Raw genomic sequence first — 14,912 nt, forward strand, 5'->3', positions numbered from 1 at the left:
TAGCCCAGCGGCCGGGGGGCGGGGGGAGAAGCAGCCGCCTCCATGGCGGAGCTGGGACAGGGCTGCGCCTGCAGAGCGGCTCAGGCCGGGCTCTGGGGCTCTGAGGTGGAGGCTGCTCGGCGGCCAAAGGAAGCAGGAGGTTCGAGGTGCCATTCCTGCCAGGACACCCACAGCATTCCCCTGGGTGATTGCCCTGCCTCTCCTGCCCACTGTCTCCCACAGCTCCTGTGAGCAGGATGGGGGCCAGGATGAGGGAAATAATGAGCAAGTGGGAGATCATTATTTCCCTCACAGTGGTGCAATGAACATTATTTTGCTACTATTTGTTGAGCTGTCGAAATGGATGTGTACTGAGTCAAACACCCTTTTCCACAGGCTGTTCCATGTTTTTCTTAACATGCTGATGGTGTTTTAGGAACAGGTTCTCCTCTGTGAGAGAGATTTCACACTGTTGTGACTCCTTCAAACTCAATACACATTTTTGAGTCATCAGTGTAGTTGTATCAGAAGGGAAGTATACGACTTGTTCAACTGTAGAGACTTTCTCTAGAAAAAAACCCCTGCAAAATAGTCAGTTTCATCAATTTCCTCCCATTTTCATGATGGCTACAGTGTGAGAATTGGAAAATTTTTGTTCTTTCTGATTCTAGTTATTTTTTCCCTCACAAAGGTGGGCCTGGCTCTGGCAAAGGCAGCCAATGTGAACAGTTAGCCAAGAAATACGGATTTACTCACCTGTCCACTAGTGACCTTCTGCAAAGTGAGTTATTGTCATTATCAGAGAGAAGTAAATTGATCAAAGACATCGTGGAGTCTGGTGAACCTGTGCCTGGTGTAAGTGATGGTTTTATTTGGGGTCCTAATGGTTAAACAAAGGCCGTGGTAGGTATATTGTCTAAAACAGTGGAAATAGATACTGGAGCTGGTAATTCCCGTTTCAGTAAAATTAATCTGTAACCTGAGGGGGACATTTCCTCATTCCCAAACCTGTGACACTTGTTTCCCCTTTCAGTGCTAGTATTTCTTTATGTTTCACATAGGCAATAAATTAGACATGAAATACAGTGAGACAGATGCACTGCAAAATGTAAATATAAGTACAGAAAAGAGAAACTTTATGTCCTTTTTATAGTGTTACATTTCAGATTCAGAGTTAGTTGTCCTGGCAGCTATTTTAAATTACAGTACCTGCAGCAGTTCTCTGCAGAGCTGGCTGACATCCCAGAGTAGCTGGACTGCAGCTTAATGGAGATTGTGAAGGCAGAGGGTGTCATTCTCAGATGGACCTGATTTTACATGGCAGGTCCACAGTCCCAACTCTTGATGGCTCTTCAGCAAGTGCAGCTAGGTCAGAGGATGTGTTTGTTAATGAAAGATACTGGAAAATGCTGCTCAGGGGAAACTAAAATCTGTGCTCAGGCTTGATTTTGATTGCTTTGCTCTTCAGTGTGTTTGGTCAGATGGGGTCACTTTCCATGTAATGTAATTACACCAGTGACATAGCAAAATGCAATCAGATTGGAAAATGCTGCAACAGTACTCTGGAGTTTCACATTCATTCTAGATATTAACATTCATTTTGAAACCAGGAAATGTTCTGAGCTATCTAGAGGGCACTTTGGGAAATCCTGGATGGATTGCAACACTAGATTTGTGTGGCATAGCTGGTCCTGAGAGAAGAAAAAGCAGGGTGCCCTGCTACCAGCAGGACAAGAAAAACACCTTCATTTACAGGACTTACTTATAGCCAAACAGGGCCATTTTCAAGGGTGTAGGACTAAAGTCAGTGTAACAAAGTAAGGTATCAACCTTACTAATTAACCAACTAATTCCCTCTCTTTCCTTTACAGGGTATTGTTCTAGAGCTACTGAAGGAAGCCATGGTTTCCAAGCTAGGGGACACAAAAGGATTCCTGATCGATGGGTATCCCCAAGAGCTGAAAGATGCAGAAGAGTTTGAGAGCAAGGTGACCATACAATTGTAATGGTGTTATAACTCCTGTAACTCTGGTGCTGCTTGGGTCCCTCTCTTCAGCTGATTGCAGCAGGGACATGTAAAAAGCCAATCCAGTAGAGCTGTGCTGCTGATCACTGAAATTTTGGCACCCCATCAGTATAGCAAATCTAGCTTTTGCCCTTACCTACACAGACTCTAGAATACAAGAAGTAAAGGCTGATTTTACCTAAATTTAATGTAAACCAGAAACAATTCACATTTAGTGGAAAGCATCATTTTAGAACCAGTTTTCTGGTTCTAGAAGATGGTGCTGTTTCTTATGAAAAACTGATCAAGCACTATCTGATGTAGGTTCATAAAAGTATGTATCTTCACAGTTAATATTTATTAACAGTGAGCCAGCTCTGCTTAAGCTTCCTGCCACTTGAAACAGCCAAACACAGATTTAATTTTGGTGATGAGTAACAGGTGGCACAGCCATAAAAAGAGCGTTCTGCAAGTGCCTGCGTGGCAGTTCCGAGAGTTATCGATTTCCTCAGTATGTGCTAAGACCTAGTGAGAAGTCTCAGCCATGCATTTCTCAGTCTGCAGAAAACACTCTGTCTAAGCCTATGAATGAATCTGCCAGGGTTTAGGAGAAAAGAAGTAATGAACTAGAGAAAATAGTTAGTATATGTTACATCATATTACACTCCACAAACGTCCTAAACAAGTTTGCAAGGTAATAAAACTTCAACTAATCCCCTGTTTTCTCACTGAACCTTTAGCTGCTTTATTTAGTTGATTACCACAAAAGCCTAGCAAGATTTAGACGTCAGCAGCCAGACAAAATAATGGGCAATGTGATTTGCTATAGAAGCCATTCATGGAAATGTTGACTTATTAGTCCCTTTAATAAAATGCTGTAGACTATTAAAGAGATGTTGGGGATTTCTTTCATTTTGTGTCTAAGGAAAAACGATTTCAGCAGTGCTGTTTCTCTGGCAGGCATACACATTCGTGTCCTGTGGACACTGGTCTGTGTTATGAAGTGGGATTTAGAGATTGGAGTGTCCTGGACTGAGGTATTGCCAGCCAAATAACTCTCAATGCATCCAGTGCTGAAGCAGAGCCCCTCACATTTCCCTGAAAGCAACAGAAGGTCCTGTAGTCCTGAACTGCATTTGGTATTTGGAGTAAAAGACAAGGGCCTCAAGTGACCATTTTGAATGTGCTAAGTCACCCCTGCTGTGCCTTGTATCCACTTTTCACAGGGTGAGCTTGGCTGGCTGTGAGCTGCTCAGTAAGACTGAGAAGATTTTTTAAATGAGTCATTTTTGAGATAATGCTTGCGGTTCTTTCCAAAGGGCGATGAGAAGTTCTCAAATTATAATTGAATGAAAAGAGATGCACATCAGGCCTTATTAATTAATGGCAGCAAAGTGAAGATGAATAATGCTATATATCTACATGATATGTAAAAAGCTTTATAATTGTTAACGAAGACCTGTTCTATTTACAAGACATCAAGAATAATGCTTGTATTTCAAAGCTTGACTCATAAACAGAATGAGCTATGTAGAAACAGCTTATTGTCCTGCCAGTTTTGCCCAATTCCCTTCTATGATACAATTGTACTTTTACCCAGCCATAATTCTAGAGAATTATGTTCTGTTCCCTCCCTCCCTCTGTTCCCTCCCTTCTGCAAGGTGAGGAAACATTATTAAATTATATATTCCCCAGCACCAGGTGGGAAATACCCAGTAGGACAAGTTAAAGACCCAAAACATTAGACTTGTTTGGTATGTATCATTTAAGCTAAATTGTGTCAGGAAAATAGTAATTTAACAAAAGAAAAAATAGCAGCCAAAATTGCTGTAATACCTGATAAGGGATTACTTTCACTTTTTGTGGGGTTTAGTTTGGAAGAAAGATAATTCTGGTGTTTTGAATTCCAGATAACAATGCTACAACTTTTAAAAAAAATCATGTAAATTTTTCAAAAGCAGATCAGACTGAGTCTATCAAGCAAGATCTTGTTATCTGATCCTATCAGTCAGTAGACTCCTTCCTGTCCTCATTGTAAGATGATGATATGAATATAACTGATGAAGGAATTATTTCCCACTTATTCTATTATAATTTAGAACAGAGCATAGAACTCCTCATGTGAAACTGGGAGGAAATAACTTCTCACCATCCTAGTCCTGTTATGCAAAAAGGGCATTTGTTTAAATCATTGATTAAGTCCACATCTTTTTTTTAATTCTCTGACTCTTGCACTATTAAAACTGCTTTGTTGGCTTTTTAAATCCCCAAACCCAGTGCTACTACAGCTAATAGCATTAATGTTTTCTGAGCTGTGTGGGAAAAATGGGAAGATAAAAGCCTGTCATTGAACTGTCCGACATAATCCCTTGGTTTCAGCTTCTCTTAGAAATTCATTAAGGGTAGTAGAAAGGTCAACACAATCCAGACATCCTCAGTCAAGTGCAGAAGGCCTGACATGAAATATTTACCTTTAGAATATTTTTTCCTTTAAGGGCTGTCAACAAAGATAACAATGCCAATTTCCACATATCAACCATTTAGACTTTCTTTGCTGTAGCCATGGTAAAAATATAATTTTGTAATGGTCACTAGTGTGAAGAGCAGTCATCTTTTTTCAAGATTTCTCACTTTTTCCTAAAAAGTGTTCTCCAGATCTCTGCTGGAAAGGGAAGGAATGAGAAAAACACCGAGAATGTCATTGAAGGATTAAATACATAACTGCATGGAAGAATTACCTTTTTTTTTTCACTGAACCTGTAACACTTTTATTTTGCTTGAGAGAGCAAAATAGGGAGTGTTTCCCTTTGGACTCAGCCCAGCAGTATTTGCTCATACAAAATCTTGTGTCAGAGAGTGCCTGAGCAGGGTGCATGACAGTGCATTCTAAGATTTATGCTAAATGACGCACATATTTTTCAGTGTTTCAGGGTAAGAATGATGAAGATTTGTGTTTAGAACTTTTGGCTCTCTCCTGAAATACCATAAAAAACATTTTGCTCTTTCTTGCCATTTCTTTTTTTCCCATAAACTACTGCAGTATCTATGATCGAATGTAGAGAGAGACAATTATTTATGATCTTTGCCAGGCCTAAGAATAAAAATAAATAAATCCATATTTATTTTTATTATGGGAAAGGATAGACTCTCCCTCCTGACTAGTTTGGCACTAGCCAAACAGCATTAAATGGTCAGCTTCTCATAGAATTTAGAAATTACTTGAATTTGAAATTTGAAAATGTAGAGAAGTGTATCACATTCTTCCTTTACACCATGGGTAGGAATTATGTGGGTACACTGCAAATGAGGACATAAAATACCGTGTGACATAAAGTAATTCATAGAATGTATTCCTGTGAATATTTGATGGTGTCCCTGAGCCTGTCTGTTGTTCCTCATTTCCATTGTAAGTGGGCACACTTTTATGGGGACATTTCCTGCTACTGCATCTTGAAATTCTAAGCTATAATTTACCACTCCCATTTCACGCATTGAACGAAGAAAAGGCTACAAATATAACTGTGTCAAGTATTCCATAAGTCCTGTACTCTTTGCATCAAGCAAATAATGAACTGATGCTCTTCAGTCCAAGCAGCCAGAATTTGTCAGATCCTGACTCTTTATCTCTCTGTGTAGAGCCCAGGCAAGCACAGCCTTGATCCTCAATTCTGGCATCTCTGAGTGCTGCTGCAATGGGAAGTGTTTGTTAATAAGCATAATTTCTGCATAGACAAGTACTATTTGCTAATAAATTCCTTGATGACTGTTTTGGTATTATCCAAACAAAATCTGTTTTACCAGGCCAGTACTTTGAATGTTTGTTGTTTTCCTTTGTCTCTAGATTGGGGAACCAAAGCTTGTGCTCTGCCTGGACTGCTCTGCAGAAACCATGAGCAGTCGCCTTCTGATGAGGAATCAGAGCAGTCAGAACTCTGATAACATTGAAACCACTGAGGAAAGAATTGAAAGCTACTACCAAGCATCAAACCCTCTGATTGCATACTATGAAAGCAAGACACAGTTATGCAAGGTAAATTACTTGACCTTTTAAATTAAATTTTTGCTTTTTACTTCAATTACATGCTGTATTTGGAAAACACTGACACAACACCATTTATGAACGGTTTCTGCATTTTCCAGTTGTTCTCATTTTACAGTTCCCTGGTTTGTTTGCAACTTCTGCAAACTTCTGTGTCCCACAGCACTGTTTGAAAGAATAAAACCACGGATTTATCCTTAGTCTGAGAACATATCCTGAATCAATAACTCATCTGCATAGAATCTCTTATTAAACATAAATTCTGGAAAGCTTTTCTTTAAGTATTAGGATTTATTACTCTATAAGGGCTTTCAGAATTAGGAAGAAAGATTATGTTAATCCAAAGCCCTTTAGTAAAATTTTCAAATCTGACAGTGTATATCCTGAAATAAAACAGACCTGCATACAAGAAAGATCTTTTTGCTGGCATAAATAATATATTAATTTCAGTAAATTACCTCAATTTACACCTGCACAGGATGTGATATTTAAAGCCTTCTTTTTATTCTGTAATCAATACTTTACAGAGAAGCAAGAAAAATTCCATCAGTGAACTTAGCTGGCACTCATTTACATAGGATGTTCAGGGTTTTTTTTCTTTATTTCTCTGCTCTGTTATAGCAAACTGTCCCTTAGTTCAGCTACAGAAAGATCTAGTCCCACTGCTCTATCTTGTCCTAAAAGCGAAAGAATTCAATAATAGTTTCTGGAACTATTATGGGTTTTTTTTCTAGAGGCTGTAGCAAACATGCAAAACACATGCCCCAAACTTTTCTCCTCTGCAAAGTTCCCAAAAGAAAAAGAAGCAGCTAATTTATGCACCAATATCCTGACCTGAGAACAGGGTAAAGGACACAAAGCTGAGAAAAATGATACTCAAAGGAAGAGTCCTTATTTGTGGCCTCTCCTAACCCCAACAATAAGTGCACATAAAACAAAGTCTCAGTGGCAGAAAAATGTTCCCGCTTACTTTTCATCTTTAAGCTTACAAAAAATTATGTGGTTTATTTGTTTTTTCTTTGAGGAGCTATCTTGCCAAAATTGCAAGGATGTGCCTAATTAAGAATTCAGTACAATACACAATACACCAACACAGCACAATGCAAAGGAAAACAGAGCTCTCTGTCTCAGTATACTATTGCAGGGAGCTGTGCCTACCACAGTGTTTCCCTTTTTGAAGCATCAGGGAAGTGACAGCCCCAAAGAGAGTGAAACTGCACTTAATACTTTCACACAGATTTTGCATTCATGATCTGCCTCATTTCACTTGACATAGACTTTCCTTGCCCTCCCTTAATGCTTCTGCTGCAAGTTCCTGCTCCATCTCCTATGTAATGGCAAAACATGCAGTCTTTCTTTGAAAGCTGGTAGCTCATTAGCTCCTTAAGGAACTTGCCTAATCTGTGGGTCAGAGCTGGATATGTGATTTGTACTCTTACCATTAGTTTTGGGGAAGCTGACATTGTATGTTTGCATGTTAGAAAATACCCGTGCTTTGGTTGAACAGTGCCTACACTGCTTTCCTCACAATGTCTGTATGTTGTCTGAACTTGCTTCTGGTGAATATAGTGTTTACCATACATCCATCTTCCAGGTGGAACCATTGGGTATGAATGCTTTGTAAAACCAGCTTTATCAACATTACCATGGAAAATGTCTTTTAAACCTATTTTAGAGGTGGATATGTTTAAGCTACATGTGTTGAAGAAAGCAAGAGTCAAGGGGAAGTTTGCAATTCCCAGGACACGGGGTTAGCTTCTTATTCATAGCAACAGATTCTACTAACAGCCAAGCATTGACATCAGCAGCCACTGGGTGTTCTCTGAATGATGAAAGGAAATTCAGGTGGAAAGCAGAACAACTGACTCTAATAACTTCTGATCAAATATATCAAGTACAACTTCTGACTGCAATTTTTTTTTGGTGCAGGCTGGGCTAAAATAATCCTTGATTTTGTTATTTGTAATATCATACACACATAGAGAAGACTGAGACTTTACCTAGAGGCAGTCTAACATGTTTAATATTTTTCTTGCTGATTTTAATTAAAATATCACATGTTTTCAGCCTTGGGAAGCTGTCCATTCCTAAGTGGGTTTTATCACTCTCCAACACAGACCAGCGCTGGCTGAAGATGTTAATGCTCCCATGGAGATGCTGCTGCCTCTAGAACTCTGTTTCCTGGAAGAACTGTGTGTGTTTCCTATCCATTTCAGACAAAGCTACCAACATTAATTTACCAGTGATGATTTGAAGACCCCTTAAAATAAATTCTCACCTACATTCATGGATTTATTTTAAATCACCCATGGACCTCCATGTAACTACAGATCAGAGGTTGTGCACTCTTTTTCTTAGTCAAAGCTGGTGGGGTCCAACAGCTTCAGGGAAGTGATGCCTTCCTAAAGGTGCTATTTGGAGATCCAGATCAGTCTGTGATCCCAGGATAAGCAGTGGCCAAAGCATCTGAAGAGAAGCTGTTTAAGAGAGGAAGAGAAGAAGAGTCTAAAAGAATCTTTGATTCCTGCCTAGGTTTGGTTTTTCAACAGGAGCAGCTCTTCAGTAAAGGCCCACGTGAGCTTTATGTCCCTTGAGATTGCAGCAATGCACTTTCTTAAGCATGCAGAGGAGTGGGTGTTGAGATTCTAGAGGAATATTAGAGTCTAAATCCCACTAACTTCCGTGAAGACTTGGTATTAACCTTTTCTAGTCAGCTTACTGGAGCATGTGGCTAAGGACCACTAAATTCTAAATATTAATTGTATAAGTGATCATGTTTTATAGGGCTTGACTGTAGCACCCAGCCCCACTTGGCCACAGAAAAGAAAATCAGAAATAGACTTGTTTAACAAGAAAATGGGTTGGCATACTGGTGTTGTTTAATTTCTCCAGTTTAAGTGTATTTAGGGTTGGACAAAGTTTTCCAGAGACTGGGAACAGTACATGACAACAGTGCTATGTATTTAACTTGTCCTATCCACTCCAAAGGTTTTCAGTCCTGAAACAGGCTGATTAAATATGCAAATGTATAATTTGGTCCTGGGCAGAAGGCCAGCAGAAGGTCTGGTGTGGGAATTAATGTTGGGTGAGCACTCAGCAGAGCAGGAACTGATCTGTCACACCACATCAAGGTGTGGTGAGAGTACAGTGTCGAAGGAGCTTTCTTGCTCTGTGCACTGGAACAGGCATTAAGGCATGGTTGGATGGAGCCTGACGAACACTGTGCAGACAGAAAAGCTCAGGTCTGACCTGGCTTCCTCTGAACTCATTGGGAATTCTCTCCTTGCTTTACTTGCACAGAAGAGACAAAGGTATATGGTTGTAACAGCATTCCCACTTTAATCCTTGAGGATTTTATGACCTTCTCCAACCTGGAGTTATTGTGCATAGGTACATTCTTAACTAACTAATATGCTATTTGGAACTGGAACATTTTTCCATTCTGCTGACCTCTGAACAACAACAGTGACCTGGTGAAGCTGACAAAAGATCAGCATTGTGTTGGAAATTTCACTTTGGCCAAGATTACCTCTTCATGTTTCTGCTCAGCAGTGGAGGCTTGAGGCATGGACAGAGGGTCAAGGCTGTGGGTGCAGATGAAACACCTGTGAACCTGACAATAATAAATAACAACAATCCTTCCAGCACCCTGCTGAGATGAAGAACTGTATGTATTTTCAAGGGAAAATTAACTGAAGAATGAAGGGCAAAGGCAACAGTGTTCTCACTTTTCTGCTGAGGCATTACGTTTCTAAATTGTGTTCTAGAAGGTAAAGTAGTTGTGATTAATAATACAGAAATTTTTCAAATAATTTTTTTAAAAAATCATGTTCTGGGGATTTAGTTTAATATGCCATAATTTCTTTCGTAGTCAGTTACAGAACACCCACCTGCTGCTAAGGACAGCAAGTGATTGCTTTTCAGTAAAGACCTGGTACTGGAAATGCAAGGGCTGAAAGCACTACTCTCAAAAACATTGCCTGCAAACTGACTGATTCTGTGGGAATCAGGTGCTTCAGATTAACGAAATTAGATTAAATGAAACTGAATGTATTATAGCAGTAGTAAGCAGGTAGATACCGTTGGTTTTAAATCTATTTCTCAGTGATTTCCAAGGCAGCTGGACAGAAAAGTGTATCTGAAAATTTAGTAGACACCTACTTGTGTTTTGACATGGCTAAATGTAAATCCCTTCCAATATATGGCCCTCTGACAACTGCGAAGAAAGGGAGAAAAAAAGAGATTGTTTTTAATATCTGACTCATCCTTTAAAGCTTTTTTGAAGTGACAGTATGTAGGAGGGTAGTAAGTAAAAGAGAAGAGCAACGCATTGGTAGTCAAGCAAGACAGCCCTGATCCTACCTAGCTAACATAAGACACCTGGTAGGTGTCTTAAATACAAGTTTCCTGTTCAAAGTCACCTGAGGAAAAGGGCAGGAGTCTAACAAATAAGCTAAGCAGGCCAGAGCAGAGGATTAAGGGTGTCCAAAAACTTTGACTATTTCAGATCACATGCTGTGAAAGCTTAGCCTACAAAGTCCAACAGAAGTTCGTTTTTCTGTGCTTATTTCCTTTCTTTTTTTTTTTTTTCCTCAGTGTTGTTCTACTATTTCTTTCTAAAATCAGTTGAAGTCACATTTTCCATAACCATCATGAAAGAACATGTGACCATCCACCCTCTCCCAGTCTTCCACTTGTGAGCCTTCCCTTGTGATCCCATTAGAAGTGTGTGTGGGGAGGGACAAGTTCCCCCTTCCAAGAAGGGGCAATCAATGGTAATAGTGAGAGCAGGTATGTGGTTTATTTCCATCTTTTGAAAGGTTCTCAGAGACCCATTAACCCTGATAGATAAGGATGTGGGGAACAAAGGAACAAGTGATTCTCTATTCCCCCCTTGGTGATTTGTGGCCCATTAGATGAGACACTGATCTAGAAAGATACATCAGAAACATTGGCAGGGGCTTATAGATAAAACAGCAGAAAATTCATGCCTAATGTGAATCCGTCTCAGGGCAGTGTGTTTTCAGTGGATTTACAGACAGCTTGATCCATTGCTCTGAGAACCAGGTGCTGCACAGTCTCTCATTGGTTTTCTAACACACTTTAATGATGAAGACATAAATGTTAGTGACAACAAAGCTAAACTTGACTGACCTTCAGTAAGAAGCTTCTAACTAGTGAGTTTATTCCAGAGTCTGTCCTCAGCCATCCTCTCTACAGACAGTCAGGCTCTTCTCAGTGGCAGTACAGGTTTAGGGTTCTAAATTTCAAAACCTACAACAAATGGAAATTTGTTGACAGAAAACTTAATTGGCTGATTTTAATGATAAAACGAACAACATTGTACTATAGGGATGGTTACTCCAATAATTTTTCATATGAGCTCATTAAATTTCTCTGAAGTTACCAAAAGCCATAGCTACATTTCAAATCTGTGGAAAACTGTATATGGATCTTGTTTTATGAGAAGCCAGCCTTAAATAGCCTTGAAAACAGGCCTAATTTATGAGGTTTGTTATATTCTGGGAAAGAGAAATACAAAGTTTTCTCTCTGGAGCTGCTGAGAGTATCGTTAAGTTACTGTAGTACTAGATGTGAATTATTGGCACATTAAGTTAGTTCTGTGCCACGATGTTAAGTTAGTTTTATGAATTGGGCCTTTGTTACTTAGGAGGCCAGCATGGGAAGCACTGGGGCTGTTGTTAGGCCCATCCATATTTTACTGCTACTGTTAGGAAGTCAGCGTTCCAGCCCATCATAAAGGGCAGCAATTTCCATGCTTGCAGAACTGATTCTTCATCACAACTCCCTAGATCTAGACCTGAGTATCAGTCCCAGTTCTAAAGAGGTCACCAAAAAGCCAGTGGCAATCAGCTGTGCTGTTAGATTAGATCAGTTGGACTGTGAAGAAGTATTTATGAAGTAAAGAGGTAATAAAAATACATACTAAGACAAGAGCTTTGAAATGGCTGTGGCCTTCACCCTGAGTGTGGTGTACTTCCTGTGGGATAGCCATATGAAAGTAGTTGTCTTGGCACTGGAGACAGGCAAAACAAGGTGTTTTATAGCAGCTGAGATGAGAGTTGCTGGTTGTAACTGGAGGAGGTAGACATTTGGTCCAGAATGGTTCAGCGCTCCCATTTGGTCTTTGCTAATAGTAAGTACCCCCCCAGTTCTAAACACTTCTGGAAGATGTGCAGCCCTTGAGGGAGAACTGCCCCTTCTAAGGCACCAGCATGTGCCTGCTCCTGCCTCAGCTCTGCAAAAAGTGGCAGCAGCAGCAGCAGCAAATGCCACCACGAGGGACAGTGAGGGAGGCAAGGGAACCATGGCCTGGGAGCTGGCCCGGGGGCCGAGGGCAGCTCAGCTCTCACTGTCACCTACCCCTGCAGTGGGCCCGAGGGGACTGGGCTCAGTCAGGCCAGGCTGGGTATCCACTGCTGCAGCTCTGGGTGTGGAATGGGCTGGTGAGATGTGCCAGCACTTCCAACAGGATGCACCAGGGAGCAGACTTCGCAGCATCTGTGGATGCCACCAAGAGCGACACCAAGCAATGGAGAGTGCCTGCAGTCCCTGCTGGATCTCTGCAAGGAGCAGCTGCTGACTCCCCCACAGGACTCTGCACCAAGGGACTTAGATGTACATGGAGTGCAGTAAGCTGTACAGGAGCTGGCTGCAAGACAACACCATATCTGAGCAGAATTTCTTGGCCTATTTAAAAATACATTTATTTGAATATGAAACTCCTTTAATTCTCCTGCAGACCAAAGAGATGGCAGAAAGTATTATGGTCAGAAATGTCCCCTTCAAACACTACAATTGTCTGGCATTCTAGCCAGCAACTTGGAGATGAAAATGCAGCAGTTCAGAAAAAGATCCCTTGGCAAAGTTATCATGGGTCCATTTAATTTTGTGCAAACTCCATGTCATGCATACATGAAAAACTAAGCATGGCAAAGCAGAGAAGAAGCTTGCTTTTGAGTAAAGACCAAAGCTCTCAGCAGGCATTTGAGGAAAGGAATAATCAGCAGATGCATCTGTGTGGTGTACACAGCCAGTGTGAAAACTGCTTCTGTCACTGCTGTGAGGGCAAAAGACAGCTCTGCTTCCTCAAGTGACACAGCATGGGATGGACGTGAAACTCATTGCTCAGAACAGCTCAGTTCTGCCTCACATTTTCCAGGGAATACAGAAAAATATTACTGGCTGCAAACGTCATTCCTCACTGCCAAAATGCAGCTTTCTCTTCCTCAGCATAGGAAAGTAAATTGGTCTTGTTTTTGTCAAGTACAGTAATGAAAAATAACTTGATCAGAAAACTGAATCTTTGGGGTGTTAAAGAAAAAAATTGCTTCAATGAAAGTTGAGTTCTACCACAAAAGCAGTGCCCCTATAGAAGACAGGGGCAAAGGATGTCATAAAACCAGAACCAGTTCACCAAGCTTTCAAATATAAATGCACAGAAACACAGGGATTTGCTAAGTTACTGTGGAGCAGCCAAAACCCAGAGTGCTGTGCAGCCCTTCAGAAGGACCTCAACAGGCTGGAGCGATGGGCAAAGAGCCCTTGGCAACTGTTCTGTATCGAAGGTGTAACTTTACTTCAAAACCTGAGTACTTAAGATTTTAAGCTCCTTCACTTGACTAATGTACTTTGCTATAGACAATCAAGCCTGTGGGACATTCTTACGTAAATCTGTGGAAACAAAATGAGTAATCTGGTTTATTGAAGCTGCTCCTCTCCATGAGAATGCTTCTACCATGAAGCAGAATGACTTTCATTTTGTATTAGACCTGTTTTTTTGTGCCAATGTTTAGATTGTGAGATAATAATTTGTAATTTAATCAAAACTGGTTTTTTCCTGCTTCACAGGTTGATGCAGAAGGAACACAGGAAGATGTTTTTCTGGAAATCTGCAAGACAATTGACTCTTTTCTGAAAAAGGAAGAGGCAGCATTTTCTTTCTCACCAGAAATGCAGTAATGGTGTGTACTGGTGTGTACACAGCCTTGCCCACGTGCACCCCCCCACAGCCACGATTTGCTGGTCAAAGCAGTGCTGCTTTCTTGAGAGGTATCTGGAATTTGTGCATGTGGTGTGTTACTCTAGATGAAATCTTTGTTCTGACAATACACTCAACAGAAAGTGCTCTGTATGCTAACCCCACTCTAAGAACTGTATTTTGTTTTCTTGGGTGTTTGCTCTTCACAGGCGAAAAGCAGCGAGGTGAGCAGCAGCTGTGCTTTGTATTTCATGGTCACACACATTCCATGGGAAATGGGACAGTGCCTGGCCAGCAGGGAGCTCTCCACCCACCCCAGTCACTGTCCAGCAGACTGACATTAGGGTTATTGCATACAGGTTTCCCATTGGTTATTTTCTTTTAATTAACAGTATTAACTTTTGTGGTGTCACTTAGCTTGTTCTTGGGCTTTAGTGACTAAAACCTGTTCTCTGTAGCATGTAGCTGTAAGAGAGCTGGAATTAGTCAAGCTAGAAGTTAAAATAAGCTTTTCACACATCCCCAGAACACTATTGCAAGGAGAAAAATTAATTGAAGATACAGTTGAATGTTGTGGAAGTCTGTCAATCCATTATTGGGGAGCAGACACCATTTTTGAGACAGTCTTGTCTTCTGCTGGGAATGTTATGATTTTATAACTGACTTCCCAGTTTTGTGAGCTGAGAATGATGATTGTATTGTATAGTCAAGTGTGCAATCCAGTAATGATCCATGTCAACAGCAGTTGTACTATAGCTATTAAAGTCTATATGTAAAGTTGATTATGAGCCAGAACATCTCATGTCATCTTTAAATTACACTTTGGAAGTATTTCAAATGCAAAATTCAGATCATCATCTGTTGTCTTGTACTGGCATTGCCAAAAC

The 14,912-nt window shown here is 40.6% G+C and overlaps 1 protein-coding gene across 1 annotated transcript in view; it reads left to right on the top strand.

Annotated features, from left to right (window-relative positions):
- Positions 1-14,807, top strand: part of AK5 (adenylate kinase 5) — an 84,394-nt gene extending 69,587 nt beyond the window's left edge. Inside the window, exons 10-13 of the mRNA XM_017743577.1 lie at positions 671-834; positions 1,851-1,967; positions 5,826-6,014; positions 13,896-14,807. Coding sequence (XP_017599066.1) covers positions 671-834; positions 1,851-1,967; positions 5,826-6,014; positions 13,896-14,006 — 581 coding nt within the window. The 3' untranslated portion in view covers positions 14,007-14,807. The remainder of the gene's footprint in view (positions 1-670; positions 835-1,850; positions 1,968-5,825; positions 6,015-13,895) is intronic.
- Positions 14,808-14,912: the final 105 nt, after the last annotated feature.

Source organism: Corvus brachyrhynchos, unplaced genomic scaffold (genome assembly GCF_000691975.1).
Source record: "Corvus brachyrhynchos isolate BGI_N302 unplaced genomic scaffold, ASM69197v1 scaffold48, whole genome shotgun sequence".
Lineage (NCBI taxonomy): Eukaryota > Metazoa > Chordata > Aves > Passeriformes > Corvidae > Corvus > Corvus brachyrhynchos.